The sequence below is a fragment of the Sparassis crispa genome (assembly GCF_003851025.1).
Source record: "Sparassis crispa DNA, contig_000002F, whole genome shotgun sequence".
Lineage (NCBI taxonomy): Eukaryota > Fungi > Basidiomycota > Agaricomycetes > Polyporales > Sparassidaceae > Sparassis > Sparassis crispa.
Window position 1 is genome coordinate 2,963,778 of NW_020939749.1, and position 25,509 is coordinate 2,989,286.

General features: G+C 52.3%; 14 protein-coding genes across 14 annotated transcripts; 7 read left to right on the forward strand and 7 right to left on the reverse strand.

Annotated features, from left to right (window-relative positions):
* Nucleotides 1-8: 8 nt before the first annotated feature.
* SCP_0309930 (Catechol 1,2-dioxygenase) lies at nt 9-1,390 on the forward strand (the record flags this gene model as incomplete). The annotated part of the gene is made up of 7 exons (XM_027756378.1): nt 9-145; nt 201-447; nt 513-680; nt 734-868; nt 927-966; nt 1,025-1,085; nt 1,150-1,390. 7 exons carry the CDS (start codon nt 9-11, stop codon nt 1,388-1,390), a joined length of 1,029 nt encoding a protein of 342 aa, XP_027612179.1.
* Nucleotides 1,391-1,574: 184 nt separating this feature from the next.
* On the reverse strand, nt 1,575-2,216 carry SCP_0309940 (hypothetical protein; the record flags this gene model as incomplete). Its single annotated transcript, XM_027756379.1, has 3 exons — nt 1,575-1,668; nt 1,761-2,007; nt 2,069-2,216. The coding sequence occupies 3 exons, from the start codon at nt 2,214-2,216 to the stop codon at nt 1,575-1,577; spliced, it is 489 nt and encodes a 162-aa protein (XP_027612180.1).
* Nucleotides 2,217-2,828: 612 nt separating this feature from the next.
* SCP_0309950 (hypothetical protein) lies at nt 2,829-3,290 on the forward strand (the record flags this gene model as incomplete). Its single annotated transcript, XM_027756380.1, has 1 exon — nt 2,829-3,290. The coding sequence occupies one exon, from the start codon at nt 2,829-2,831 to the stop codon at nt 3,288-3,290; it is 462 nt and encodes a 153-aa protein (XP_027612181.1).
* Nucleotides 3,291-4,142: 852 nt separating this feature from the next.
* SCP_0309960 (hypothetical protein) lies at nt 4,143-4,665 on the forward strand (the record flags this gene model as incomplete). Its single annotated transcript, XM_027756381.1, has 5 exons — nt 4,143-4,146; nt 4,206-4,340; nt 4,393-4,454; nt 4,511-4,580; nt 4,643-4,665. 5 exons carry the CDS (start codon nt 4,143-4,145, stop codon nt 4,663-4,665), a joined length of 294 nt encoding a protein of 97 aa, XP_027612182.1.
* A 204-nt stretch (nt 4,666-4,869) lies between these two features.
* Nucleotides 4,870-5,553, reverse strand: SCP_0309970 (Uncharacterized protein; the record flags this gene model as incomplete). Its single annotated transcript, XM_027756382.1, has 1 exon — nt 4,870-5,553. The coding sequence occupies one exon, from the start codon at nt 5,551-5,553 to the stop codon at nt 4,870-4,872; it is 684 nt and encodes a 227-aa protein (XP_027612183.1).
* Nucleotides 5,554-5,896: 343 nt separating this feature from the next.
* Nucleotides 5,897-7,549, forward strand: SCP_0309980 (S-adenosylmethionine decarboxylase proenzyme; the record flags this gene model as incomplete). The annotated part of the gene is made up of 2 exons (XM_027756383.1): nt 5,897-6,129; nt 6,457-7,549. 2 exons carry the CDS (start codon nt 5,897-5,899, stop codon nt 7,547-7,549), a joined length of 1,326 nt encoding a protein of 441 aa, XP_027612184.1.
* A 335-nt stretch (nt 7,550-7,884) lies between these two features.
* On the forward strand, nt 7,885-10,872 carry SCP_0309990 (hypothetical protein; the record flags this gene model as incomplete). The annotated part of the gene is made up of 3 exons (XM_027756384.1): nt 7,885-8,009; nt 8,123-8,259; nt 8,462-10,872. The coding sequence occupies 3 exons, from the start codon at nt 7,885-7,887 to the stop codon at nt 10,870-10,872; spliced, it is 2,673 nt and encodes an 890-aa protein (XP_027612185.1).
* A 249-nt stretch (nt 10,873-11,121) lies between these two features.
* SCP_0310000 (predicted protein) lies at nt 11,122-12,155 on the reverse strand (the record flags this gene model as incomplete). Its single annotated transcript, XM_027756385.1, has 4 exons — nt 11,122-11,281; nt 11,360-11,613; nt 11,668-12,005; nt 12,062-12,155. The coding sequence occupies 4 exons, from the start codon at nt 12,153-12,155 to the stop codon at nt 11,122-11,124; spliced, it is 846 nt and encodes a 281-aa protein (XP_027612186.1).
* Nucleotides 12,156-12,737: 582 nt separating this feature from the next.
* SCP_0310010 (predicted protein) lies at nt 12,738-14,187 on the reverse strand (the record flags this gene model as incomplete). Its single annotated transcript, XM_027756386.1, has 2 exons — nt 12,738-13,264; nt 13,317-14,187. 2 exons carry the CDS (start codon nt 14,185-14,187, stop codon nt 12,738-12,740), a joined length of 1,398 nt encoding a protein of 465 aa, XP_027612187.1.
* Nucleotides 14,188-16,087: 1,900 nt separating this feature from the next.
* SCP_0310020 (hypothetical protein) lies at nt 16,088-17,129 on the forward strand (the record flags this gene model as incomplete). The annotated part of the gene is made up of 3 exons (XM_027756387.1): nt 16,088-16,214; nt 16,267-16,807; nt 16,862-17,129. The coding sequence occupies 3 exons, from the start codon at nt 16,088-16,090 to the stop codon at nt 17,127-17,129; spliced, it is 936 nt and encodes a 311-aa protein (XP_027612188.1).
* Nucleotides 17,130-17,351: 222 nt separating this feature from the next.
* On the reverse strand, nt 17,352-19,051 carry SCP_0310030 (hypothetical protein; the record flags this gene model as incomplete). The annotated part of the gene is made up of 2 exons (XM_027756388.1): nt 17,352-18,950; nt 19,016-19,051. 2 exons carry the CDS (start codon nt 19,049-19,051, stop codon nt 17,352-17,354), a joined length of 1,635 nt encoding a protein of 544 aa, XP_027612189.1.
* A 904-nt stretch (nt 19,052-19,955) lies between these two features.
* Nucleotides 19,956-21,620, reverse strand: SCP_0310040 (Carrier protein YMC1, mitochondrial; the record flags this gene model as incomplete). The annotated part of the gene is made up of 14 exons (XM_027756389.1): nt 19,956-19,984; nt 20,033-20,079; nt 20,142-20,151; nt 20,221-20,252; nt 20,335-20,437; nt 20,508-20,538; nt 20,587-20,675; nt 20,737-20,747; nt 20,803-20,837; nt 20,898-21,022; nt 21,081-21,245; nt 21,298-21,361; nt 21,433-21,443; nt 21,509-21,620. 14 exons carry the CDS (start codon nt 21,618-21,620, stop codon nt 19,956-19,958), a joined length of 864 nt encoding a protein of 287 aa, XP_027612190.1.
* A 193-nt stretch (nt 21,621-21,813) lies between these two features.
* Nucleotides 21,814-23,241, forward strand: SCP_0310050 (RNA exonuclease 4; the record flags this gene model as incomplete). Its single annotated transcript, XM_027756390.1, has 6 exons — nt 21,814-21,864; nt 21,919-22,178; nt 22,236-22,429; nt 22,490-22,578; nt 22,637-22,786; nt 22,855-23,241. The coding sequence occupies 6 exons, from the start codon at nt 21,814-21,816 to the stop codon at nt 23,239-23,241; spliced, it is 1,131 nt and encodes a 376-aa protein (XP_027612191.1).
* A 957-nt stretch (nt 23,242-24,198) lies between these two features.
* Nucleotides 24,199-24,967, reverse strand: SCP_0310060 (ER-derived vesicles protein; the record flags this gene model as incomplete). Its single annotated transcript, XM_027756391.1, has 6 exons — nt 24,199-24,232; nt 24,304-24,426; nt 24,482-24,594; nt 24,656-24,724; nt 24,779-24,840; nt 24,955-24,967. The coding sequence occupies 6 exons, from the start codon at nt 24,965-24,967 to the stop codon at nt 24,199-24,201; spliced, it is 414 nt and encodes a 137-aa protein (XP_027612192.1).
* Nucleotides 24,968-25,509: the final 542 nt, after the last annotated feature.

Below are 25,509 nucleotides of genomic sequence, written 5' to 3' on the forward strand. Positions count from 1 at the left end.
ACGCCGCCATGGCGTCTAGACAGCAGATGACGAACCCTCTCTTGGTTGGCACGGCCATTCGTGCGCAGCTGAAGGACGAGATCCCACAGGACCTTCCTCTTGAGAAGGAATTTCGCGAAAAAACGGACTACACTATCACCGACCAGTATGTGCTGGGTTGACATTCCACTCGAGTGTTCGGTTCAAACGCTATGTCACAGCGTCGTTGAGCTCCACAAGACGCTGTGCAAGGATCCTAGGACATTGGAGTTGATCAATGGACTGGTCACCCATCTTCATGCGTTCTGCAGAGAAAAGCAGGTCAATCACGACGAGTGGACCGAGGTGGTCAAGTTCCTCACCCGCGCTGGCAAAGAGAGCACGGACTTCAAGAACGAGTTTGTACTGCTTAGTGACTGCTTTGGTATCAGCGCCCTCGTGGATGAGTTGAATCACCCTAAGCCTCCCGTTTGTGTCATGCGAACGCTTTTTCATATCAATTTTTGCTCACTTTTTTAATTCTTTCCATCCAGGGCTGCACTGATAGCTGTGAAGCGGGTCCTTTCTACACTGAGGATGCTCCTGAAGTGCTGTCGGGCGTATCCCTTGCGAAGAGCGGCACCACTGGCGAGGCTATGTTCTTCTCGGGCTTCATTAAGAACACGATAGGTCAAAGAATCAAAGGCGCGAAAGTTGATGTCGTCAGTGTAAACCCGTCATCGTGTGATATGTGACTTATACTGGGTTGCTACAGTGGCAAGCTGATGGGGACGGTGTCTATGACGTACAGTATCCTAACCGTACGGAACCCAATGACCGCGGAAAAATCATAGCAGAACCCGACGGTACTTTCTGCTACCGCGGAATTTTGCCTACCGCGTATCCGATAGTTCGCGACGTCTCTTCTTCTCGGTATCCGCATTCTGATTGACAAAAATGTGGTTCAGCCTAATGATGGACCTGCTGGAGATTTCCTCCGGTTAATGGGTGAGTCTTGCGTGCATGACTCGGAATAGTCGTCGCTGAGCCACTTGTCTTTGATCAGGCCGCCATCCGCATCGCGCTGCCCATATCCACTTCGCACTGCACGCCCCAGGCTACGACGAGTGTGTTTTTCTCCATCCCCCGGCAATGTACTCGTTAATCTGAGCTGCTCTCACTTCCATTCAGTCTTACAACAGCTCTGTATCCTTCTCACTCTCCATTCCTCGGGACCGATCCGGTCTTTGCAACGAAGAAGTCGCTCATCTGCCAGCTCGTCGAGGAACACAATCCTGCAGAGTGGGCGAAGATGGGCTTCAAGGACGGTGAGGTGAAGAACGGACGCGTTTGGGTCTGGAAGTATCAATTCGTGTTGCCTACGGTGCAGGAAGTGCACCAGATGAAACAACCTCGGAGGGCTGTGCTGTAGTACTTGGATCACCGAATATCTCTCCGTGTGGAGCTTTCTATCAGAATTGGGCCCTTTTTGACCTTCATTGTTTCAATTCATGCTTTGGAGTATTGCAGCACCGTGGTATACCCTGGCCCTTAATGATCGCCATTGAAATTGAGGTGTTTGACCTCAGATGAACAAATAGCAAGGGACGCGTTCTCTAACTGTACTCCTTGTCCCCCTTAACTACAACATTGCTGAGGTCAACGTCTTGCCCCACAGGCTGAAGATGTGTCGAAGCCTGCTCGAACCGCCTGAGAAACCACCCTTAAGTTAGCGACGTGCTTGTGGAGCAGAAGCATCACAAGAGCCAGTCGGAACTTGAGAATTAGAGTGATGGACTCACTGGGGATACCTGTAGCGATGCACCGGAGGTGGTTTCGCATCTGCCATCAGCAGCGCCTCGTCCGACCCTTGCACCGAGAGTAGTAAGTGCTTCCAGTTGAATCTGTGCCAGACCTCGGACGGCGTCGCGTAGTGCGCGATCAAGCGGGTGATGTAGACGTTTTCGCTGGGCTCGGGGGCGAACTTGTAGAAGCCTACGACACCAAGACCGCACAGAACGAAGTACCGCCATGCCGGAGACGAGAAATCTGGATGAAAGTACAAGATACATTATGGGCGATGCCACTTTCTGTGAGCACCAACGCGCACCTTCTTTGGGGTAGGCAGTAGCATCCTCATGATGCTCCTCGTGGTGATGATCATGGCTGTGTGACGATGCATATCTGGGCCGGAGTAGAGTGATGGTACTGGCCTGCTTATGATTGAGCAGGATACCAGTAGCCCTGGCTATAGACATGTTGTCGGTGGACGATAAACGACGGGGCGCACTTACAGGGTTACTAAGTATTACATCAGGAAAAGTCAAATCTGCTTAACCTCCTTATTGCCTTATTTAAGGAAAAATAAGGCAATCTCCCACCTTATTATTGCTTATTTCTCCTTATTTGTTCTTTTTCCTCTTTATAAGGAAAATAAGGAAGAATAAGAAGGAATAAGAAGAAGGATTGTCTTATTTCTCCTTATTAAGGCAGATAAGGAGGCTAAGCAGATTTGACTTTTCCTGATGTAGGTTATCAAAATCCCAAACATTATTTATTTCATCCAAGTCAAGATAACACTTCAAAACCTCCGGAAATCTCTGCTTTCACCACGATGAACTCATAAAGTCCTCTAAGTGTACCAGACTTTTCGATATCTTTGGACACGAATATTCTGTCTGCGCGCCCAGATATCGCCAAGCCGTCAACGTTGCTCGCATTCTTCTGAAATTGTCAGCCGCTAGCCGGTCTTCTGCACTTGTGCTCACCACTGGCAAGGTTCGCTCGTACCGTCCGATCCAAGTCAGACCCTTCTCCAGTCCAGGAGACTTGGTATTACACTAGCTGGCCTATTGTCATCATTGCTAACCATGTCTCCGTCCCGTCATTCTTGCCATGGTGTTCTACACATTCCTCTGTATATCCCTCAGTCACCTCTTCTCTCTGGCGTCTCGGCCGACACATTCGCTTCTGGCACATTCCTTGGCGGGTCTTCAACGCTACGCAGTCCCTCATACCCCCCGCTGTCCAGACGGCCAAAGTACGCGTGTGCATACGGATACCGTTACGGCTACGACAAGCCCCTGCCGTCCACGCCATCGCCCACGATACCACCCAAGGACATCATCCGCCTGCTCGACGTGTTGGAACAGATGGACAACGACATCGCCGGGGAAGTTCAACGCGTCAAGGACCACATCCGCGAAGCACGTGCCCTCGTCGGGGAGTTCAAGGCTGAGCGGCGCGCACGGAGCGAGCGGGTCCAGGAGAGGCGCGACAAGCAGAGGCAGGAGACCAAGGGTGTCGACGACGACTTCTGGCTGGGTGTCTGAACGTCCAGTGCAGAGGACATGGTCCGGTGTGCTGTGCGCCCGAGGTCGAGTCGAGTAGAAGGGGTTCGGTCACGCGTACTCTAGACTTGTCAGAAAGAGGAAACAAGGACTCGACAGGACCCCCGACAATTGGGGAAGGTCCCTGAGCCAGTTACGGACAAATTTTGAACTTTCGAGAGCCTCATGCCTGGTACATCAGCAAAAGTCAACTTTTGCTTACCGGTGTTATTCCGTTGATTAAGGAAAAATAAGGAGATCCCTTCTCTTATTCCTCCATTATTCACCCTTATTGGCTTTAATTGCCCAAATAAGAACAGAGACCTCCTTAATTAAGGAGATAAGGGAGCTAAATGGAGGTAACCAAAAGTTGACTTTTGCTGATGTATTCACGGACAAATCAGGGGGGTTGACCGCCGGATAGCCTGAGCCATTTCGCGGACATCGGGGAGGCAGCGGCCTGATTCGAGGCCGGACAAACGCTTGTGGAAGGCCGGCGAGGGAGAGCGGGCAGGGCCGAGGAGGAGGCGGCATAGCCGCCGGCTCAGAAGCGCCCAAAATTACCTTTTTAGGGTTAAAACCTGAAGAGAAACGTGGACCGCGGAGGCAAAAAATGTGGTGAGGCCTAATTTTTCACGGACATTTTGGGCCCGAAACGGCCTTTTCCCAACGGACATTTTTGCCCTCTCCAGATCAGGCCTATTCACCAATTGTCGGGGGTCCTGACTCGACGCCTCGACCCAGTGTGCTCTCCTCATAAGTGTACCGCCTGCTTGAGCTGTTCCTTCAACTTGCGCTACAGTTCGTTCCATACCCACCAGTATCGTCTCAGATAATAGCACATCGAGCTCAGTCATGTGTACGTCGACCTTGTTTGACTGCGATATTGACCACTGGATTCATCGAGCGCTTCCTTAGCTACGAACGAATCCACTCAGCCACCCCGTCCTCAGCGCAAACCCTCCATCGATCCACAGACGGCCGACAGGCTCGAGAGGTACTTGAACCAAAGGCCCGACAAACACGATCTGATAGATCGCAACATCCTTAAGGGCATGTTCTCCTAATTCTTCGCTGGACCCGTTTTGATGTTATGTATTATTAGAGGACAACGTGGCACCCTCTCTCCAAGCTGCTAAGGAGAAGCTCCAGCGATCTCAGCTCGAGGTAAGCAACTACTTGCAAGGTCGAGTTACTTCTTAAGTCCTCACCCTCCTTTCCAGGATAAACTCGAGCATGCGCTCCAGCAACGCCCGAAGCCCGAGGAGTTAGTCAAGGGTGGCATCCTTCTTGGTGAGCACAACTAGCCATTCTTTGCTCGAACGACAATTCACCAAATGGACGTGTCACCCCAGACAACGAGGCCCCTCCCTCTTGACGCGTCCGCATGAATTACCCGGACTTTCCCGATGCCGTTTGTAGTCTATATCACTGTATGAGTAGGGAGGTCGGAACTGTTTGTAATTTATCACCATCAGCAATGGTCACCACGCCTCGCAGCAAAGAATATATCTTACGTTCGTGAAGCGCTTGCATGCTGTCAACACACTTGTAATAAATAACGTCGCCCGAACAACTCACTTCAGTCTCGCTCTCTCCCGCTCCTGATTTTCTCCCTCATCTCTCTCGCAGCGCGCTTGGCACCTGCACCTCCCGCCCAACCTCTTTGCCTCAGCCAACCCACCAATCTGGGTGTCAGTGCCGCGGTGAGTCCTACTCGCACGGGTAGGAACAACGTTTTGTGAATCGTGTACGCCAACACGATCATTGCGTACAGCCCCTCATGCCCGACCGTATTAGCGTTCGCCATGACACTGTCCGTCTCCTCCCTGCCTGGTTCTGGATGTTTTGAGGGCAGGAAACCGCCGAAGTAGTCTTTTACGGACGCAGCGACGCGCGAGACCTGTTCTGCTCCGACAATGTTGATAACGGCGAATGCGACGCCGAAGTCTGCAACGGAGAAGATGATGTAGACACCGAGCGCGTACCACCCGTACGTCTTGATGAGGTGCTTCAGCCGTTGAGAGACGGTCGCATTCGGAGGTAGACCACTTGAATTCGGGTCATCTGGAGCTGAAGAGGAGGGAGAGTGTGGTGGAGTGGAGGTGAGGCGTGCGGGGAAATGTTGGAAGAGACGGACTTGCGGAAGGCCTATACCTCGCGTGACTTGGCTTGCGGCAAGCCGAGTAGTCAGCGGAAGAAGGGGTTGAGACACACGAGGGATCAACGCTCGAATTACAGGAAGGCGACGAAGGTAGTGGACCATGAGCAGGAACGTTGCAGTGAGTGTGGGCGAGAAGAGGGAGAGGTGCAGGACTGAGTATATGACAAAAAATGATGCCTATGCGCGCGAGTGTGCGCTTGTGCCAACGCGTCACGACGCGGCAAGGTCCCGGCAGTTTCCGACGCGCCATCGATCAGGTTTGGTCACATGACCACTCTCATATTTTTCATCGAGTGCTTCAGCCACAGCCACATCGCCTGGGACTTGCCCAAGTAACTCTTCCTCCTTCAAAACTTTACATGCATCCCCGCACGGCCTCGTACTTCGTCCACAACCACCACCTTCGATAGCATCCCTACTGAGTTCCTCCAAACTCATTAGCCAGATGGCAAGCGATGTCGATCCACCTGCAACGGGACCCTTTGAGGGGCCCGAGAAATTACTCGAAATTTGGTTCCAACCATCCCCCGCAGACGTGCCAGGAGCCTCCACTAGCATCGATGGCAAGTTTGGTCTCAGAAAGGTCTCCAGGGATGTATGGGCGGACATGCTAGATATCGTCCAATGCAAGATCCTCTCGGTCGTCGAAGGTACGGAAATGGATGCCTATCTCCTCAGGTGAGTATGTTGCCAGCAATCACGGATCTCCGGGACCGTGCATCATGGCGCCGCAACTGTTCTGTGTCATTGTCTCCCAACGTCCGGGCACGATGCACCATTGGAGTCAATGAACACAGAGTCGACCGTACCCTGTGCCAACTCAAATACGTCTCGCTCCGGCAGACAGAGTCCGTGGCACCTGAATTAAAATATCGCTCAGTGCTGAAAATATGGCGTATATCGCACGCTACTTCTAAAACGTGTCGCACAGAAGGTGTCTTCGGTTGCAACGCCTTTGGTACCGTGTTTGGGAGGATAGTAGCTGATTCGCGGTTATCAACACAGTGAATCTTCTTTCTTCGTCTCCCCACATCGCATCATACTTAAGACTTGTGGAACAACTCTTAATCTCTTGGGCGTTCCGCGCATCCTGGAGATCGCACGCGACCACGCTTCCCTCCCTTCCGTGCACCAGTGCTTCTACTCCCGGAAGACTTTCATGTTCCCTGAGCGCCAACTTGGTCCTCACAGGGACTGGCTGGCGGAGATAGAGTTTCTCGACTCCATATTTCCGAATGGAGCGGCCTACACTATTGGCAAAGTGAACGGCGACCATTGGTTACTCTACATTACCACTCCAGGCGATGATGGTTTGAAGACAACCTCAGGGTCACCCATCGAGAACCTGAAGACTCTTCCTGACGTCGAAAGCTGCGAACCAGTCCTCAAGCTGCCAGAGTCCGGGTCAGCGGATGCCGTCGAGCAGGATTATACCATCGAGATACTCATGACGCATCTGGCACCCGCAGCATGCCGTCCCTTTATTTACGACCATTCTGATGCATCCGAGATCAGACCTTCGGAGCACGCCAGCGCACTGTCATCCGAGCTGGGTGTATCCGAGCTATTCCCTCCCGACGTTACCACCCTCGATGGATATTCCTTCACACCTTGCGGCTACTCGTGCAACGCCCTTATCAAATGGCGCGAGAACGCAGGCGTGGATCCTGCGCACAGCGGTGAGGGCTACTACACCATCCATGTTACACCCGAGGAGGGCTGGTCGTACGCCAGTTTCGAATGCAACGTCCCGCTGCCCACTTCCCCCACCGAGAAGTGCAGTGGCATCCCCGATCTTAAGACACTCATCGGGCGCGTCGTCAGCATCTTCCAGCCTGGCAGGTTGACGTTAACGCTCTTCATCTCGAGCGAGGATAATGACACCGCAGAGGAGGAGCACGGGGAGAGCGCCGTGGAGGCGGCGCAGAGGGCATTCAAGGCCGCTCTCACGCTCCCCAGCTCTAAGGTTGTTGATGCGGACAGCGAAGAGGCAGGAGCGGCTGGTGGATTCAGAGGTATCTACCGGCGCACGGACAAGATCAACTATGAATTCGGTGGCTATGACCTTGCCTTCGCGACTTTCGAACTCCGTCGATGATTTATTCATATTGCCATTGGAAACACTCCCGGAGTCGCTTCGTCGGTGAATCTCCACTTCCCCTCCTTCACCCGTCTATCCACAGGAGACATCGACAGCGCCCACCATTCCAGGTCCATCGAGAATAAAAGTAGTAAAATTTATATGCTTGAAGGACGTTTCTCTGTTGTTGTCGTTGCTATCAATTATATAAACATTATTGTGCGGTAGGAAAGATGACATGCAGCAGTTTGTGGGCCCAAATTTGTTTTAGCGCCGCGTATTTCGATCGAGTGCATGCCCGATAAGGGAAGCGTCGGCGCGAAGGATATCTCGAGCGTAGCGACCTTCTAACCATGGGCATCCATGGGCTCACCACCTACCTCCGCGAGAACAGGGGAAAGCTCGCCGACACCCTGGAATTTCGCAGCGGTGGTGATAATCACCGTATCCGAACACCCATAGTGGTAGATGGCTGGTCGTGAGTAGAACGATATCCCTGAGTGATTTCTTGTGCATGCTGACTCGCCTCGGCTTGACCATTTGTCGGCATTTTACTGCGCTAATTCTCTGATGATCCTCCGCTGATGCAAGTTTCATCTACGAGGTGATGAACTGCGCAGACTTGCCATGGGTGTACGGTGGTGAATACGAGGCGTTCTCAAACATAATTTCGCGAATCGTGGAGGGATGGCTTAATGTAGGATTACGCCTATATTTTGTCTTTGACGGTGCGTGTATTATCCCTTTTATTGTTAATAAATTCGACGAGCCCTTCAAACGGCATATATACGCAATTGCTCTCTGAGAGAAGAGGAGGGGGTGCGTCTCCCCGCGCCAGGCTCCCTGCACCGTGTCATCGAGTTACCGCTGAACGCCGCTTTCATTTTACACCCTTGGTGTACGATACCAATACTGAATTAGATTGTCCAGGGCCTTATCCGTCGGTGAAGTTTCCGACCATAGTGTCTCGCATGGCACAGACGAACCAGGGCGGCCTACTATTTTTCCGCACCTCTGCATCGGCACGATCATCTCGCCGTTTCCTCCGTGAGACCTTTACACTCCCCCCTCTTTCATACTCTGTCTGCGTTCGCACTCTATTGGGCATCGCGGCTGCCAAAAACTGTGAAAGTGCACGAGTGATCGAAGTGCATTTTGCAGATGAAGAGGGCGATCCTTATGCTGTTGCGCTTGCAGGGCGTCTGAACGCGTATGTCACAGGCCACGACTCGGATTACGTGGTGCTCAACACCGACGGATATAAGGGATACATTCCTATGGACGAAGTCATCTGGAGCTCAATATCATTGTCCCCCTCTGTGTCCCGCGCCGACAGTGTTTATTCTTCTGCGGACGGAGACGTTGATATCATGGATGACGGTGGATTTCGACCGGTGCGAAGCACGAAAAAGGCAAGCAAGCGCGCTGCTGCCAACCATCGCGAAGGAAATGGCATCGTTCCTCCATATGATCCCCTCGAAGTTGTATCAGAAGTCGTTTTGACAGTTACAGTTTACCCCCCTGCTTCTTTGGCCGAGCATTTGCAACTGCCAGTCTCGTTACTTCCTCTTCTTGGTGCACTGGTGGGGAATGATTTCACGGGGATGGATGTCGACTGGTCCCCTCAGCGCACCAGTAGCAGAATGAATAACCTGCAGCATCTATTCTTTGAACGACAATTAACCCTCGTCCAGCGCATCATGCGAGTCGCAAACACGTTGCGTTCAATTCTCTCTGCAGCCCTTTCCTCTACCGCTCCAAAAAAGACAAGGAAGCAGGTAGGGAGTGTAATAGAACTCATCGATGCCGCTGTGACTGCGCTGCTCCTCCGTCCCACAGATAGCATGGCTATGGGTGAGCGAGAGGCCATCGTGGAGCGCATTGTAGAAGCGACGCTCCAGTACGCGATTCCTCGATCTGAGCTGCAAAATGAGGTCCAGGATGGGGAAGAAGATGGCGTGCATGGACAGGAACTTGGCGACAGTGCGACAATCTGGGCATCCAATGTATGCGTAGTGCATACTCGCGAAGAATGTCCACTCTTTGCATCTCTCTCGCGCCTTGTCAGTGCTCAGAACAGCCTCGCCCCATCAGCAAGTGGGTCGGTTCACGAGGAAGATCACAGCGGCGAAATTTATGCAGACAACTTCCGTGCTCGCCTTTCTGAGCTGTACATCAGTGCATATCGTCGCGGTGCAGTAAGCCCACGGGTGCTAGATATTCTGAATACAGGGACTAGCTGGCCCCGACAGTTCCTCGAGGATCCTGACAAGGAAACCGTGTGGCGCAGCGTCGGGCGTTCCATCAGAGAATTGGGCTATGCGATCCTGGATGAAGGCCTAGGATTGCCAGTGAGGCCAGACGATGAAGAAGAGGACGAGGAAGTTGACAATGATGACGACGAGCTTGTGGATGTGGTGGAAGAAGAAGATGACGACCTACTCGCACCGTTGCGGGGCGCATTGGAGCAGCTTGACGTCTCAGGTGACGAGTACGCGGGTGATGGCATGACAGAAGCCCGGCCTCTTGTGGTATCTTTGCCAAGTTCGAAAACAGGGCGCCAAAAGATCGTGGTGGAGTACTCGCGACGGGGGACTCGACTGGCACCGGAAGACGTCTCTGTTCCTTCGCTATTGGACGTGCTCGGGCAGTACTCGATGACCGACGAGGGCGGTTTCGTAGTGCCCTTGCAGCTGTGGCCCGAAGATGCGCGGCTGACCTTGTTCCTCCGAATGCTGCAGTCGGACGTGACCCGTGTCAATACACTGAGGGGTGAGGTCCTTATGGCCGTGCTCGCTGTTCGCTGGGTTGTCAGATGCATGCATACGCGCGCGCAAGAGAGTGGAGGTAATAGGGAGAAGGACAAGGAGAGATGGACCAGACATGAGGCGAAGGCATTCCTGGGGGCGTTCTCGTGGACCGCATCCGGAACTCAAGCCCATCCCGAATCCCCTCAATCTGCTATTCCAATTCTTGAGAGGAATGTTCAGCTCGTGGCACAAGTGTCCGCGGCGCTTGAATCTATTCAGCATCTTGCTCAGATTCTGCTCCTGCACGATCGAGTTCCTAGCCCGGCACATCTCTTCTCCGGGCAGCGATTCCATGAGCTACTAACGGCGATCGGAAAAGAAGCTGCCTTAACCGTCGATCAGGAGATGTGGGAAGCCTCAATCGAGGCACAACAAACCGCGTTCGCGGAGCCGCGAAGCAAAAAAGCTAGGAAGGAGACGAAAGGCAAAGACCTCGCAACGGCACCGTTGCCGAGTGGGATATCTAAGCGAGGCAAAGATTTCAGTGCTATGGGAGGGATGTTCGGTTTACTTGCGGACGCTGATGTCTGATTTATCCTGGACTATTCTCTGTAATATGTCGCAACGGCTTGCCACCCTGTTTAGTCACAGAGTTGTTCTAGTATGCTGCAGTCTGGAGATTTTGTACGTCGATCAGGATAGAGTGTATGAGCGTATGATTGCGAGTCAATTATAGTTTTCACCGTGTTATAAAACGTTATGAGCTAGGAGACGATTCAGTGAACACTCAGACGAACAGACTTGCACCGAGTAACACAGGAGGACTTCACGATACAATTCCTATGTCTGCTGGTCAAAATTGTCCACGTATTGTCCGGGAAACAGTTGTGTTAATGCCGAGACCAGCTGATCCACCCTCTGGAGATACCATCGCACTGAATCGATAAGGACCGACTCGTCCGGGGGTGGGAACATCGCGCTGAAAGAACCGAGCGGTACCCTGGATCCAACGACATCAGCAATGTACCAAAACATGGGGTTGTTGTGGCGGATGAGTCAATTCCCGTGAAGCACTCACCCTAACTCTGCACAGAATTTCTTGGGGTCTCGCATGAAGCGAGTGGCATCATTGACAAGCTTGGCACAATGCATGCCGGTCATTCGCGTCACTTGGTGATCTTCAGAAGCGAGATCATGTTGATGGAGGTGTTGAATCGCCGCATCGTCGGGTGGCGTCCTGCTTGCGAACTGAGGAAATTGGCCAGGGAAGTACAAGTTCAAACGAGACTTAGTCTGACTGGCATCGCCAGAGAGAAGTAAATAGTAGATATCCTACAAGCACCGAGCTCAGTGTGGTTATGCAACGACAAGGAACGAATCACTTACGTGTCGAAAACAGGCATTCATGATTTTGCCGTAGATTCTACCCACCTCCTCATGTTCGACGATGAGGGAATGCAGAAGGTCGCAATCGTTAAGTGACAAAGTACGAACTTCCGATGTTACAGTGTGTGTGTAGACTCTGTTCCACTGGAGAACAATTTGAGCTTTGTCGACGGCAAATGTTCGAATAACGTTAACGTGGGCCAGAAGGTTGATGAGATCCATGGTCTGAGACTCTACGAAAGAGGGTTCCATGATATTCCGAATTGCGTAGATCAAAACACGCAGTGGGGGACAAGCATCGCGTGGCGCTTTAGGCACTATATCATATGTGATCGAGTCTATTGGTGACCTATGTCAAAGAGCGGATCGACGGTAAGTGAGAAACGAGCCACACCATACACGTCCCGGCGGACGTCGAGGTCCGCGTAGTCAAGATCGGGGTCCTCTAGAAGTTTCTTGACAGTGGCAATGCGGGAATCAGTAGTCATGTTGGGCATACACGTCTCCCAAACAAGGATGCAAACTTCAACGTTGAGGTCAAGGATCCAATGTAACTCGGCGTGACAATGGCCAGGAGACCGCTGAATTTCGACTGTTCGGAGTTAAAAAAGTATTTGATATAATTAAAACTCCGAAAGTAGGCCAACCTAATGTTACAACGCGTCGGTGGCTGCACGAACAATCCATTCTTCCGCGTCTCATGCGAAATGAAATTCCCATATGAGAGCCAGTATCAAGCTCGTTCACTGCTTCACGGGAGTAATAATCCAGTAGCCTCTTAGTAGACGTCGAAGTAGAAAACCTACTAATTATAAGGGACCACCAACGATTTTCCGGACAGGATAGGACGTGAATAACTTCACTGAGGGTGAGGGTGTCGACTTGACATTGTGCTGCTGCGAGTTCGTCATTACTACGGAATTTGTCTTACCACTGCTAGTAGGGAGTAGAAGGAAAGCACATATTATTGAAGCAATAAGTAGTTCGTGCAGGATAATAGGTCGACCAAACTGCTTGAATGCCTCTTTTCAGTCAGACGACTTAGCTATGCAATGATTTGCTCACCTCCATCAAGCATCCTCGGTGTCGTCGGGATCCTCTTCCTCCTCTGCCCCCATCAGCTCATATACGAACGCCTCCAGAACGACCTTGGGTTTCAATAAAATCGTCGAGTGAATATCGTCGCCAACGTCCGCCTCTGCCTTCTCGTGTCGCCGAAGGCCAAGATGCGACGTGCAGAAGACAGGTGGCAAGCCATCATCGTCCAGGATCTCTCCGCCATAGACGTCCTCCATGTTCTCCGGATCGAAGAATTCTTCGCCTGGGACAAGGAGAATCTCGAGGTCGCAACTTGTGATGTCCTCCCCAATGATCCGCTGAATGTCGAGCGCCAGGTGCACGATATTTTGGAAGTTTTCGCTAGCAAGTTGGAGCGTTTGTTCGGTGTCAATACGAGCACCTGCAAGTACCATAATGTTACACAAGAGATCGGCGAGTTGATGGATGAAACCTGGGGACAAATCACGGCCATTGTATAACCTCAGTTTGGAATATTGCCGTGTCAATGCGCGCCAGCGCCCTGCAATATTCTGCGTTTCTACAGCAAAGCGTCAGCAGCGTTGTAGCCACCACAACTTCTTGTCACGCACCCGACTTCAACATTTGCTTGTAAATGCCGGCAAAAATGGAATTGCTCTGATGCTGGAAGTCCCATGCAGAGATTATCCCAGCGGAAAAGCTAGCGATACTGGCTTGAAGAGCAAAATGCACAAGAATTGGATCTTCCTGCTGTCTTGAAGATTCCAGTAGTTCTGCAATCACCGGACCAACTGACTCCTTCGTGCGCTCAAACGCCCGCGTAATACCCTCACCATCTCGCCGATCTTCGGCACGGAATGACTCTGTCAGAAAAGTGGCCGTCCGAGAGATCTCGAGGTTCAGACTCCGGAGCATCTGGACAACCTCTGAGTCGGAGACGGTGTTTACGGGGCTGAGATAGCTGTGCGCGTTCAGGAGCTCAGTACGTTGCCTATCTAGCAACGCCTCCCTGATCGCTCGCTCCTGCATATGCAGTTGCTCGTGAGTAAGGGATGTCACGTTGAGTAACCGCGCCTCGAGGACCCGCAGCTCGTCGCAATGCACGGCAAGTAAGACCTGCTGCTGCTGCAACTTCTCATCCCTTGTCTGGATTCCGACCCTGGCCAACCCCTCCATCCGTCTCCAGAAATCTATCTCTTGGCCAAGCCGCTCGACTTCATGTTTCGCCCTCTCCTTCTCGTGCTGGAGCCGGTCCAATAGATCCTTGATAGACCGCTTGGAGTCCTCGATCTCCGCCTTGAGCTGCACATTTTGTTCCTGGAGGATAACGTGTCGTGAGACGGTCGGTGGAAATGAACGAATACGTAGAATGGTGCCAGCACGTCCTAAGTGACTCGCGATGTAGAACCCGCACTTGAAGGCAGCCAGTGCCAGCCCGAGTTTCCAAGCGATCTTGAAAAGCGGTGCAAAGGAAATCGACATGGTTGAAGCGTAGTGCACTCGCCTTGAGTACGAGACATCATATTGCACCAGACACGCGTCCACCTCCAGCTCACGGCGATGCGGTGCAGGACTTGCCACCAGGCCGCTGTCGCCAGGCGAATCCAACTTTGATGAGGGGCACGCTTTTCGTCATGCAGGGCCCCGAGTTTGTCGCATGGAGATGCGTTCCGTGGTGAGCATGCAGCGCACACGGCCATGAGGAAGGAGACTGACGTGAGACAAATGTGATCTACTACTCTACTGTACCAGGACATCGAATGTGGATGTTAACGCTCACCTAGCGCACGCCGGTCCGACTCTACCTCGCCGAAGTTGAGCGGAACAACACGAGGAAGGAGCATGGATTGCACATGGCCATTTCATCTAGCCATACTCAACAACTTCAACTTCGTTCTACTATCGTTACCCCAGTAATGCAATTGCGATTGCATCTCTGTCACCGTTCCTTCAAATCGGGCCCGTTTTCCTTCGAACCTCTTTGGACCAAATATACAACATATAAGCTACCTTCTGTGTGACTGCCAATTTTTCCTGATGTTGTGCGACTCCAAGACCGAACGCAGTGAAGAGACTCATTTGCACGCAAGAGCGCCGAATCGGTCACAGATCGTCACGCTTGCCGACGTGCCGTTCCCTTGTTCTCCCTCTAGTCGGAGTTTTAAATGGCACACTTCACTGTCACGCCTGAGTCCTCCAAACTTGCAATTCAGAGACTTCGCACTCTTCTCCTTTGAGTTTGACTCCCAAGTTGCACAGCCAAGGTATTTGGGACTGTGCACATCTATTACATATTTCTTTGTGATTTTTAGTGCAGCAAAATGCGGCAAAACGGCGAAATTGCATAACTAGACCAGATTGCAATACTGGGGTGACGATAGTACTGCCGCAATGCAGCCTGAGCGAGATAAGACAGCTCAAGACTAGTGATTGTCTGCGTTCACTATTAAATAACACGGATTATGCAATGGTGGTATTTCTAGCCGACATGAGCTACGGACAAGGCAAACACGAAGGAAGACAACACAGATGTACTCACTGCATTTCGCAATGAGATACAGGCATGAAGACAAAAACCAGGAAGCCCACAGCCAGATACTCTCCGCGTCAATTGCATAGCATCCCTGGAGAACCGAGTCAGCTTGTAAGAAAAAATGATTGTGAAGCATTCAGGAGTGTCAAAATTCTGGAGCCTAGCCCGAAGGTAATGTATACACCTTGAAGAGATCCACATGAAGGCACATCACGAGGAAAAGTGTGAGATAGGAAGAATACTCACTGCAAACATAACGGCAGAAATTACAAGGTGAACCACGAAGTGTTCAGGGTAGGAAAAAATAATGGTCAACAATCGCGCCGAATGAGAGTGAGCCCCATTCTGTTGACGTTCCTCGAAAGGTCCGCAATCGCATAACTTTGTCTATGAGCAACAAATCGTACAACGACCCACCGGATATCCAAGCAATCCATGGTGCTCATGTCTTCGCACCTCGGGGCAATAAAGGATACCCAGCAAATCAATTGAACGGCAGAGTGGTCGAGAAGGAGCTAGGATTCTAGCAGTAAAGAACCAAGCATTGACATTCTCACCGTCCTCGTCCTCGTTCCGCCGTGCTTAGAAGCGGCCGCTTTCCGTAATGGACGAGGACATGCTCTGCATCTCCGGGGACTTTCCCCACAGCCAGAATAAGAGAGGCGACTCCCTGTGCGTGAGCTGCGATGGCGATTCTTCAGACGGCGCGAAGTGAAGAAACCGCAAAGTAAAAGAATTGTGACTATATCCCGAGATTCCAACTCCGCTTGGATTGAAGCAGCCGGGGTGGCGTAAGCGTCTACACTTACTCACTCAGCTTGCTGGACTCGGACTGCACCGTTGTCCCTCATGTCTCCATCGTCTCCGTCTTCAGGTTCCAGTTCGTCTCCGATAGACACCAATTCGCCGCCGCCGCAACCACTCAGAATCTGGTGGACTGCCTTTCCCAGTATCAAGATTATACGACCCCCGAAAGGTGTGTACGAAGGGTTCATCTCGATGTAGGCTAGTGTACTGACTGTACACAGGGAGATTCTCGCCGCAGGTGGACGAGCGGTGTTTCACTTACTGTTCGCAATCAATCCGTGGACGACTGGATAAAAGCGAACCCTGGTGTCGGACGATATGCGTTCGTCGTGTCTTCTCCCATGAAGTCCAGCGGATTATCTCCGTGCACGAAGGACAAGAACAAATTGCCCAAATGAAGTATCCTCTACCTCCGGAAGGTCAGAGGACGCCGAGCTTGACTGGAATGCTCTCTGGACAACCAAACGAGGAGAACGAACCGAGACAGACCGAGGTGCGGCATTGGAACGAGGGGTGGTATCTGTGGTCTAGCAAGAGTCGCTGGGCGGCGCAGGAGAGGATGGATTTGATGATGTGCGATATAGAACGTCAGGCGGAGTGGCAGCGGTATAAGGAGGAAATGAACGAGAAGTGGACGCATCATGGGGGAGAACAAGCGATCCATCAATCTGCTGGGCATGAGGAATTGGAGTCTCTCCCGGACGTACCCCCGGAGCTCAACAATGTTGAACACATTCCGCAGAAGCCGTTCCCAGATCTCGCGTAAGCACCTTCATATTCTTCGTATCTTTACTGCTAACTCATCTGTGTGTACAGCGACCAATCCATTCTTATTCCGATACCATTTCCCTCCTCAGTACCGCCATTCCAACATCAGATCGAGAACCTTCTTACACCCACACACAAGGTGCTCGGCCTCCTGTACCAGACGGTAGATTCAGGTGAGCAGTGGGGATTTGCGAAGCGTATATGGGAGAAGGCGTGGACTCCCGAGCCATTCGTTCTTGCACGCAATGTATGTACGAAAATGTGGGAAAAGTGGAAGGACGGGCCTCCGGACGACTCGAGCGACACCAAGGTCTGAACGTAGCATGTACAGTAAACCATAGATTAAGGATATTATTATAATTACCGCATGGTTGCAGGTGCTCGACTCGACTCGACCTATCCGGTGTCTGAGGTTGGAGACGGACTGCAAGAATATGTCATAATACACCACTTCACCGGTTGCTTTGATACAAATAGTAAGGCGTGAATGAGTTTAGATAGGCCATAATGCAAAGATCGTGAAACGGCACCCGAGACTCTATGGTGCATGTTCACGATGGGATGATACAGACTCCCTTTCCACACCCTCCCTGTCCTCGGGTTGAAATTTGCGGTCAAATTGCAGTGGCGGTAACGGATCAAACGGAGGGAGGCGCGACGGGAGGCTATTTTCCGTCTTCACGCTGTTAGATCTGCTGCGCGTTGAGGGAGCACGAGGCGGACTGTTGGGCGGCGAGGCGATGAATGCGGAAGGTGGCAATGGGCGCAGCGCCAAACTGTCTCTCCGTTTGACCAACGCAGGCTGCTGGGGCTGGGGCTGGGGCTGGGGCTGGGGCTGGGGAAGCTGCTGCTTCCAAACCACACTGGGCGGTTGCGACCGCCTACCGGTGGTGGAGTACGGTATATGAGGGGGTGGAATAGCGGAGTTCAAGGGAGAGGGAGAGAAGGGCGCAAGGGATGACAGCGATGCGCCTCGTGTGTGTGCACTAAACCGTGATGATCCGGCCTCGGAAGAGCGGACAAATGCGCGCGATGAGTGCATGGATCCAGGGGAAATACTCCGTTCAGGAGGATGGCGATGTCGTATGTCGGTCGTACTCAACCGTCGGAACTCGTCGACGGGCCTTGGTACTTCTGGAGCGGTCTGCTGTGTAACCTCCATCGATACTGAACTGGGACGCGATCGAGGCGGGGGATATGGAGAGGTGGAGGTCGAAGCATAACGATGAGTGTCGGACCGCTGCGATGCGGACGATCGAACGCTTGTTTTGAACGCCGATGTCAGAGGTAACGAAGGACCAGTCCCAGAGCGAGGACGGAATGGCAGGGTCGTAGGCGTTGACGATGTACTCGTAAGGCTAGCACGCCGTCCACTCTTCCACTTGGGTTGTGTTTGGTCAGGTGAGGTAGGGGGTGAGGGTAACCGGCGCGATGGGGTAGACACATCGCCACTGTCTTCAATAACGGGATCCATGCCCGGTTTCTGAGCAGCCCATCTAGAACGGCTAGAACTCCTCACAGGAGTCGTAGATGCAGGCGAAACTGGGGACAACGGGAGCATTGGCGGGATCGCGCCACCGGCGTCGGTAGATAAGGGACAGACGGAAGAGGGTGAGCGCCTGCCTGCAGCTGTGTTGGCGTCAATCTTGGACGGGAGTCCCGGTGGTGTCGGACTGCGGACGGCAGGTGTCACTGTGTGGCTCGGACACGCACGGTCCTCAGTGTGTTCCGCCATCTCATCCTCCACCGACGACGAACGTCGCCCCCGGCTCTTGTGCGAAGTGGGGGCCTTGTCGGTGGGGAAGGAGTAAGTAGCCGCCTGATCCATCGAGTCTGTCCTCAAGTTCTTTGTGTGGAGATCTGACCAGGTGAAAGTCGAGACTGGATCAATGAGGGGCAGAAAAGCGTCCGGTCCGGACGGCATCTTTTGATTGCGGAAGGAAGATCGCCGGGAAGTGAGAAAACTGGTCTCAACATCCTCCCGTGTGCTCACGCCCGTTCTTCTCCTGCGGCATCTGGCAAGTGGGACGGCGATGAGAACGAACAGCATTACCAAAGCCATTCCACCCAATACGCCCATCACCACCCCGAAATTCATGGTGCGATCATAGTCTCTGCCTTCCGAGGAAGATGGGGACTGCCCAGAATGTGATTAGCGCTCGTTCCTACTTCTCTGACGTGACAAGGGCGTGCATAACTCACATCCGTCGCACAGTTTGGACAATTGGCAGGCTCCATTGAAGAGTAGTGATCTGTCGGTGGTCGGACGAGTGCTGCAATGTTGCATGCAGGTCTGATAACCTACCATGTCCGTCCGCATCTAAGGGGCATGGCCAACGTGCTCTCCATGCTCTCGTGTGTCTCCACCACATAGACATGACGCTCAGCGCACGGTATGGGCGTTGACGCGGTGCATATGCTCGGAACTTTTATCACAGCGTTCAACAGGAGCTGAGGAGTGAGAGTGCAAGACGAAATAGCAGGCGTGAGAAATTTCCCATAAATGGTAATCCCGGTCAAGATGGGCCGACAGCCATCCCAGTCGACCAGATTCCCTTGAGCATGTTGAGCACTCTGGTGAGTCTAACCATCCTGGTGAAACCGCTGCTCAGGTGCGCAAAGATAGCCGAACCAGTTGAGCCAAGAGAGAAACCTGTGTGACGTTGATCAGCAGATGGGGAATCAAGAACGCATCAGGGATGGGCGCATGCATGATGCCAGTGCTTCCACAGTGAGGACGGCCAAGTATGAATCGACAACTACACCCCTTACGAATGAATTTCCCCCGAAAGGATCACCGGTAGAAGATGATAAAAATGAAGAATCAAAGCACCCAGTAGTCGCCCAGTGCCCGCGAGCTTGATGATATCCAACAGCGCCATAACCGCAGTTTCAACAACGATTCGTCTCCGAGAGCATTACCGCATGAGCACATGCACAGGGGTATTGGGCACGGGCGCGGTGGGATCACTTCGTGACACAGTGACTCCATCAGAAGTATGATGGATATACTTCTTCAATCGCATCTCACCAGGATGACATCGTGCACAACCTAGAGCATACAATAGTAGATCAACAACAGATAGAAGGCAGTATGAAGATATCCAAATGTCTTTGGCCGCATGGTATGATCCCCGTGTTCTCATATTCCTGTTATTTCCCGCAGGTACTCTGAGGATGCTGTTATAAACGACCTTGCTGGCATAAGGGCACGCTTACCTCTGGTCAACTCAAACGCAGCAAAGGTGCTCGCAGCCGCAGGTATACTGAAGGAAACGGAAATATCAGTTATGACGGCGGTAATAGAGATTTGATTAATTCCACAAACCTACGCAAGACTGGAGTGCATTCAATAGAAAAGTAAGCTCATGCAATCCGATAATCAAGAGAAGATGATGTACACGTACGTGAAGGAGTCAAGCCTCGGAATAAACCAGCGCTACAGCAAACAAATTTTCATCAGAATCGAAGTCGAATGGATGGATAAGTGAACGGTGGACAGCCTTCGGAAATAGGCTTACGTTCCCGATTCCACCACAATAGTTTTGAATTCGTGCGCTATGTATTGCACAGGTGTGCCGCTGGGAGGCGTTGTCCGCAGCTGAACGCGCGATTTGATGACATCTGCAGCAAACCCGTGGCCGCCGGTAATTCCGTCCACCAAGTTATCTCCGAAGACGACAGCGATACTCACCGAGTGGATAGCAAGCTAGCCAGTAGGCGATCTGGGGCCAAATCAGTAATACAGCGGTAGGTTATGCTCGATAACTGACCCCTCCAGTTGCTCCACTGGTAAGAAGTGCCCACACTGGAAGCTGTGTGCCATAGGTCTTGGCAAATTGACGCTTAGAGAACTCAAACGCTGACGCGGTGAAAGTATGATCATTGAGGTTGCATTCGTTAGATAGACGAACTCCGCGAACCTGTATAGAAGCTAATCGGAGCATACACGTTAGGACGCGATCGCGCTGTTACGATGAAATGCGCACCCAGCATATGCAGGAATTTCTCGAGCGACTGTCACCTATAATTTGCAGGAGAATAATTTAGCAATCAGATCATGGCTCGGGTTTGCTTGGCGTACCCAGTAGCCGCGCATGATTCCTCGCCTGAAGCCATATTGCGACCACATCTCGCTCACAACGGCCCTCAACCGCTTGTCGGACGCGGCACCATACTGGCCTTGCATACGAACTTTGAACATCTCCACTGCAACAGACCTTAGGTGAACACCATCAAGTTGCTGGGGCAGCACCCACGCGCATACCCGGACTAGCAAGTACAGCGTTTATTGCTCCGGCCATGGCGCCCGCTGCTGCGATCTCTTTGAGAGACAACTGTGGAAACGGAGAGATGAGGCGTCGCGAAACCCCATACGCCGCGAAGAGCAGAGAGTTGACTCCCGCTATGCCGATGAGTGGACTAGCCATTCCTAACCCGTTGTTTGACGTTAGGTACTACACAGTGTCCAGCATGCTTCATACCTTTGTAAAGCGCAAAGAAGCCCTCTTTCCGAACGGTCTGAATGAGAATGTCCATGGGACCTTTCTGCCAAGGCATGCAGCGCAGCGCACTCAGCATATGATGCCTCCGATCATGAGAAGCAGCAACATACTCACAAACATCTCTTCTAGCCACGCAATAGCCTCATGAGATTACCATTCGTCGCACACTGAAAGGAACGGAGCACTGAACTGGGAGCGACCTGTGCACGCGTTTTGATCGTGTCGAAGGGCTGGCCGACCAGCACTTGCGCGGCACCGCCGACGCTGCCTGCCAGCAGTTCGTTCAACGTGGAGGTGTTCATATTTCAGAACTGGAAGGTGACCGGCTGAAGCGAAAGTCGGGGACTCCCCTGGAGATTGCGTGCTCGGTGCTGCTGCCGAACATTCACAATTGCCTGATTTGGAGATGCCGCCGGCATAGTGATAGTCAGATCTGATCGGCGAAATAAATGCGTCCAAGTCTGCGCAAGGCGCACACTGTTCACGATTACATCCATGAAAGCAGTTGAACAGGGACCTTCGTCTAACTGGCTCGCCCTGCAGAAGGTTGGTATGATACATCGGCACTTTGTTGGTCAGCTCATGGATTACTTGCGTTAGAAGTTACCAGTGTCTGGCAAGAAGAACGACGGCGTGTCTGCCGCAAGTGCGAGGAAACGGCGGAAGATCGGGCACACGAGCAATGCCGATGGTGAAACTGTGGAGGAGATTCGTTACGCAGCGGCGGGAACATCATTTGCGCGCGGTCGTACCCAAGAACAACTACTGGAGCTGCCGGACTCCGTAGTCAACGGAGAGTCTCTGTCCGCACTACGCAAGATGATCTCAGGCGAGCTCGAGTATTCTTCTGCCCACCAACAGTGAGTCAACCTCCTCTTTGCCTTAGCCGCGATCAATAAGCCTAACGAACGCGCCAGACCTGGGAAATACCTCGCACTTGATTGCGAGATGGTGGGCGTCGGGATCGAGGGGAAGGAGTCTTCACTTGCGCGCGTTAGTCTTGTGAACTACCATGGAGCGGTACAGCTAGACGTCTTTGTGCGCCAGCGGGAGCATGTTGTGGATTATCGGACGGAGTTTAGTGGCGTGCGTGCGAGTGATATGGTCAACGGTCCGTCATTTATGCTTGACCTTCGTGTGTGCCGCTGATATGTGTCTGGATACTTCACAGCAAAGCTGTTCCCAGAGGTGCAAAAACAAGTTGCAGAGTTGCTGAAAGACCGTATACTAATAGGACATGCGGTTCATAATGATTTGAAGGTTAGTCCTATGTCCTCCCACTTCGATTCTAAAGCAGTAACTCATATTCGGTTCGCAGGCTCTTCTACTACCACATCCGCGTTCCCTCACGCGCGACACCCAGGTATATGCGGCAAAATACAAGGTCACTCGCAGTCGGCGGATAGCGCTCCGACATCTGGTCCAGCAGGAGCTCGGTGTGATCATCCAAGGAGGCGAGCACTCCAGTGTGAGAACCCTCCCTCGCTGTATTTGTGCATGATGAATAGCGCTGGATGTGACCTATATCTCGAACAGGTCACAGACGCGAGGGCAACTATGGCAGTATTCCGTCTTCATCGAAAAGAATGGGAGAAGGGACAGAGACCAGACGCTCTCCCTTCCACCACGACTCGCTCGACGGCTAAACGGAAACGAGCGCCCACCGAGGGGGAAGATTCTGGGTCAACTGCGTCGCCCACTCCTTCAAAGCGGAAGGTGGATTCCCCGGGAGGCGGGAGGAAGGGCGTAAGTTCCGGACTGTCGACGATCGTCAAGAAGCGCGATAAAGGACGCGAGGTCATGACGAAAACACGAAATACGAACATCAAACGCGACGTGGGCTCTAATACGAAGGGTAAATGGTGGAAGGAGCTTGGTGTTACCTCGTCAAAGGGCTCGATATCGCTCAAGGTTGGGAGGTAGCCTTGATTTACACAAAGGCTGGTGCGCACAGATGTATTCGCAGATGTCTTAGTAGGACGCATGGTGTTCTAATTCGTGTCGCGGCGGGTCCGTATCTGTTAGATGAGTTCGTCTATCATGGACGGATACAGCACTTGTCACCTAGTCTCCCAAAGGCAGACTACAGTCCTATGAGAGGGACGGACTGATATAGGTCTGCTTTCAAACGCGCCCCTTTAGCCGTCGCTCGCCATTTCACCCTGATTTGAAAGCAGACTACCCTCATTCATGTACGCCTTCGTGAAATATGTACCCGTATCACAGTCCTGTCGGTAATGAGCCCTCTACACTAGGCTATGCGTCCACACGGGCACTCCTCCGGTCCCATACTGCGAGCAAACAGTTGCAGTCCGCCTAACATCCATCACCTCAGACACCCCAAACTTGGAGTAAACCATGTAGAGATCTATGAATAATAGTAGAGTGATTAATTAGAGTGAAATTATACGACAAGGAACAAGGACCGACAAGGAGGATGCCGCCTCTCGCTGAAGGCAACGCGTCGCGCTCTACAAGATCGACGCGACGCGTCTCGGAGATCAACCTGCTTATGTAACTCCGAAATGGCGAGCGACGGTGTTTACCCCTCAAATGAAAGCAGTCTACTTGTCACCTCCTTTCCGTGTGAAGTCGGGACGGGAGCCTACCCTCCACTCTCATTACTTCAACTCCATCCACGCTGACAATGGCCGTAGCGGAAAGTCAAGTGGTCATGAGAGCGTGGAGTACATTGAAGGCAGAGTCGGAAGCCAGAGGAGAAAACAGTATGCTCAGAATTCAAATAATTGTTAGATCCGTACGTCCATCGCTGTCTCCGCCGAGGCTCAGCTCCCTCCATCCTCCACGACTTGGGCACCGTACCACCAAACCCCCGGTGTTCGTAAACGTGGTCATCCATCAAGAGGTTGCGGGTGGCGATCACTCGCTCTCCTGGATGAGAGCGAGGATCATGCTGGAAGTGAGCGGACAAACCACACGTTATGTCAGCACGGCGTGCGCGGGATAGCAAGACTGGAGACGCACCGATACAAGTAGTAGAAAAAGCTGAGCAGGTAGAACCCAAGTTTCGCAAAGCTCTCCTTCTTGTGCCCAGGAAGCGTGCGGAATATCTCCGTCGCGTCGTACATGTGGTTCGAATTTCGTATCCTAGACCGCGACGCTATCAGCATCCAGAAACGGTTCAAGTGCCAGTACCACGTACTTGTTGATGTTATACGCCAGTAGTGGTGCATTTAGTAGGAACGCTACCCATTGGCCGGACAAGAGGAAGAGCAGCGCCAGGAAGGCGTGTGCTATATTTTCGGGCAGGACGAACTAGAGCGTGAAGCGCCGTTTAGCCTGATAGGCTCGCGGGAGAGGCTCAGCACAAGCGCACCTGGTTGAGCTTGTTGCATAGGTCTATTGGGTTGATATAATCGCATTCCAGGTCGGAGAACATGATAATCTGCGAATTTAGTCGGAGGAGGCGTTTGAATACCGCGCAGGAATGGCTACGCACAAAAAAGACCATCGTAAACAGCAGCCCAGCAGCCATGAGCACTGAGAAAAGGAAGAGCCATCCTACTCGTCATGATATCCACGGACGAGCAAAGTTTGAAGGATTTATTTCGGCGTGGCAGTTGACGGCAAACGGTCAGCCCCTCCGCACGGCGATAGAGGTTCAGCCGTGCGTACCTGCACCACCCATCGTAAATACTGACGCTTTGCGTGAATCAAAAAGACGATAGAAAACAGGAAGGAGATGCTATGGTAGACAGAGACCCGCGAAGAGAGTGGAGATCCTGCAGGAGACGTGTGCAGACGACAAGCACGCGTTACGCCGCGTAATCGCTGTGACGTGTCTCCTCACCGTCGGCTGACTGGCGCCCATCCATCTCACTGTTCTCCTCGGTCTCGGCCTTCAAGCAATCCGTACAGCGGGCAACGATGGGCGATGGACACTTGTCGACCTGGAGGCTCAGAGAGTTCTATTCGCTGTGATCTCCCGAGTGTTTACAATTTCTCGTATCTTCAATGCATCTCGACTTGATGCCGTGGCATATGCTGTCGAAACATACCGGCTGGACACCCAAACCGATGCACCACTCTGAACGTCTGAAGCAAATCTGTCCTTCCGTGTTGCTCGAATCGCGGCTTGAACGATTCCTCGAGCTCGTGACCATCCGGGAAGGTATTTTTATGACTCTCACACAACGGACATTGCAGTATAATTAAGAGGTTTTTTTTACC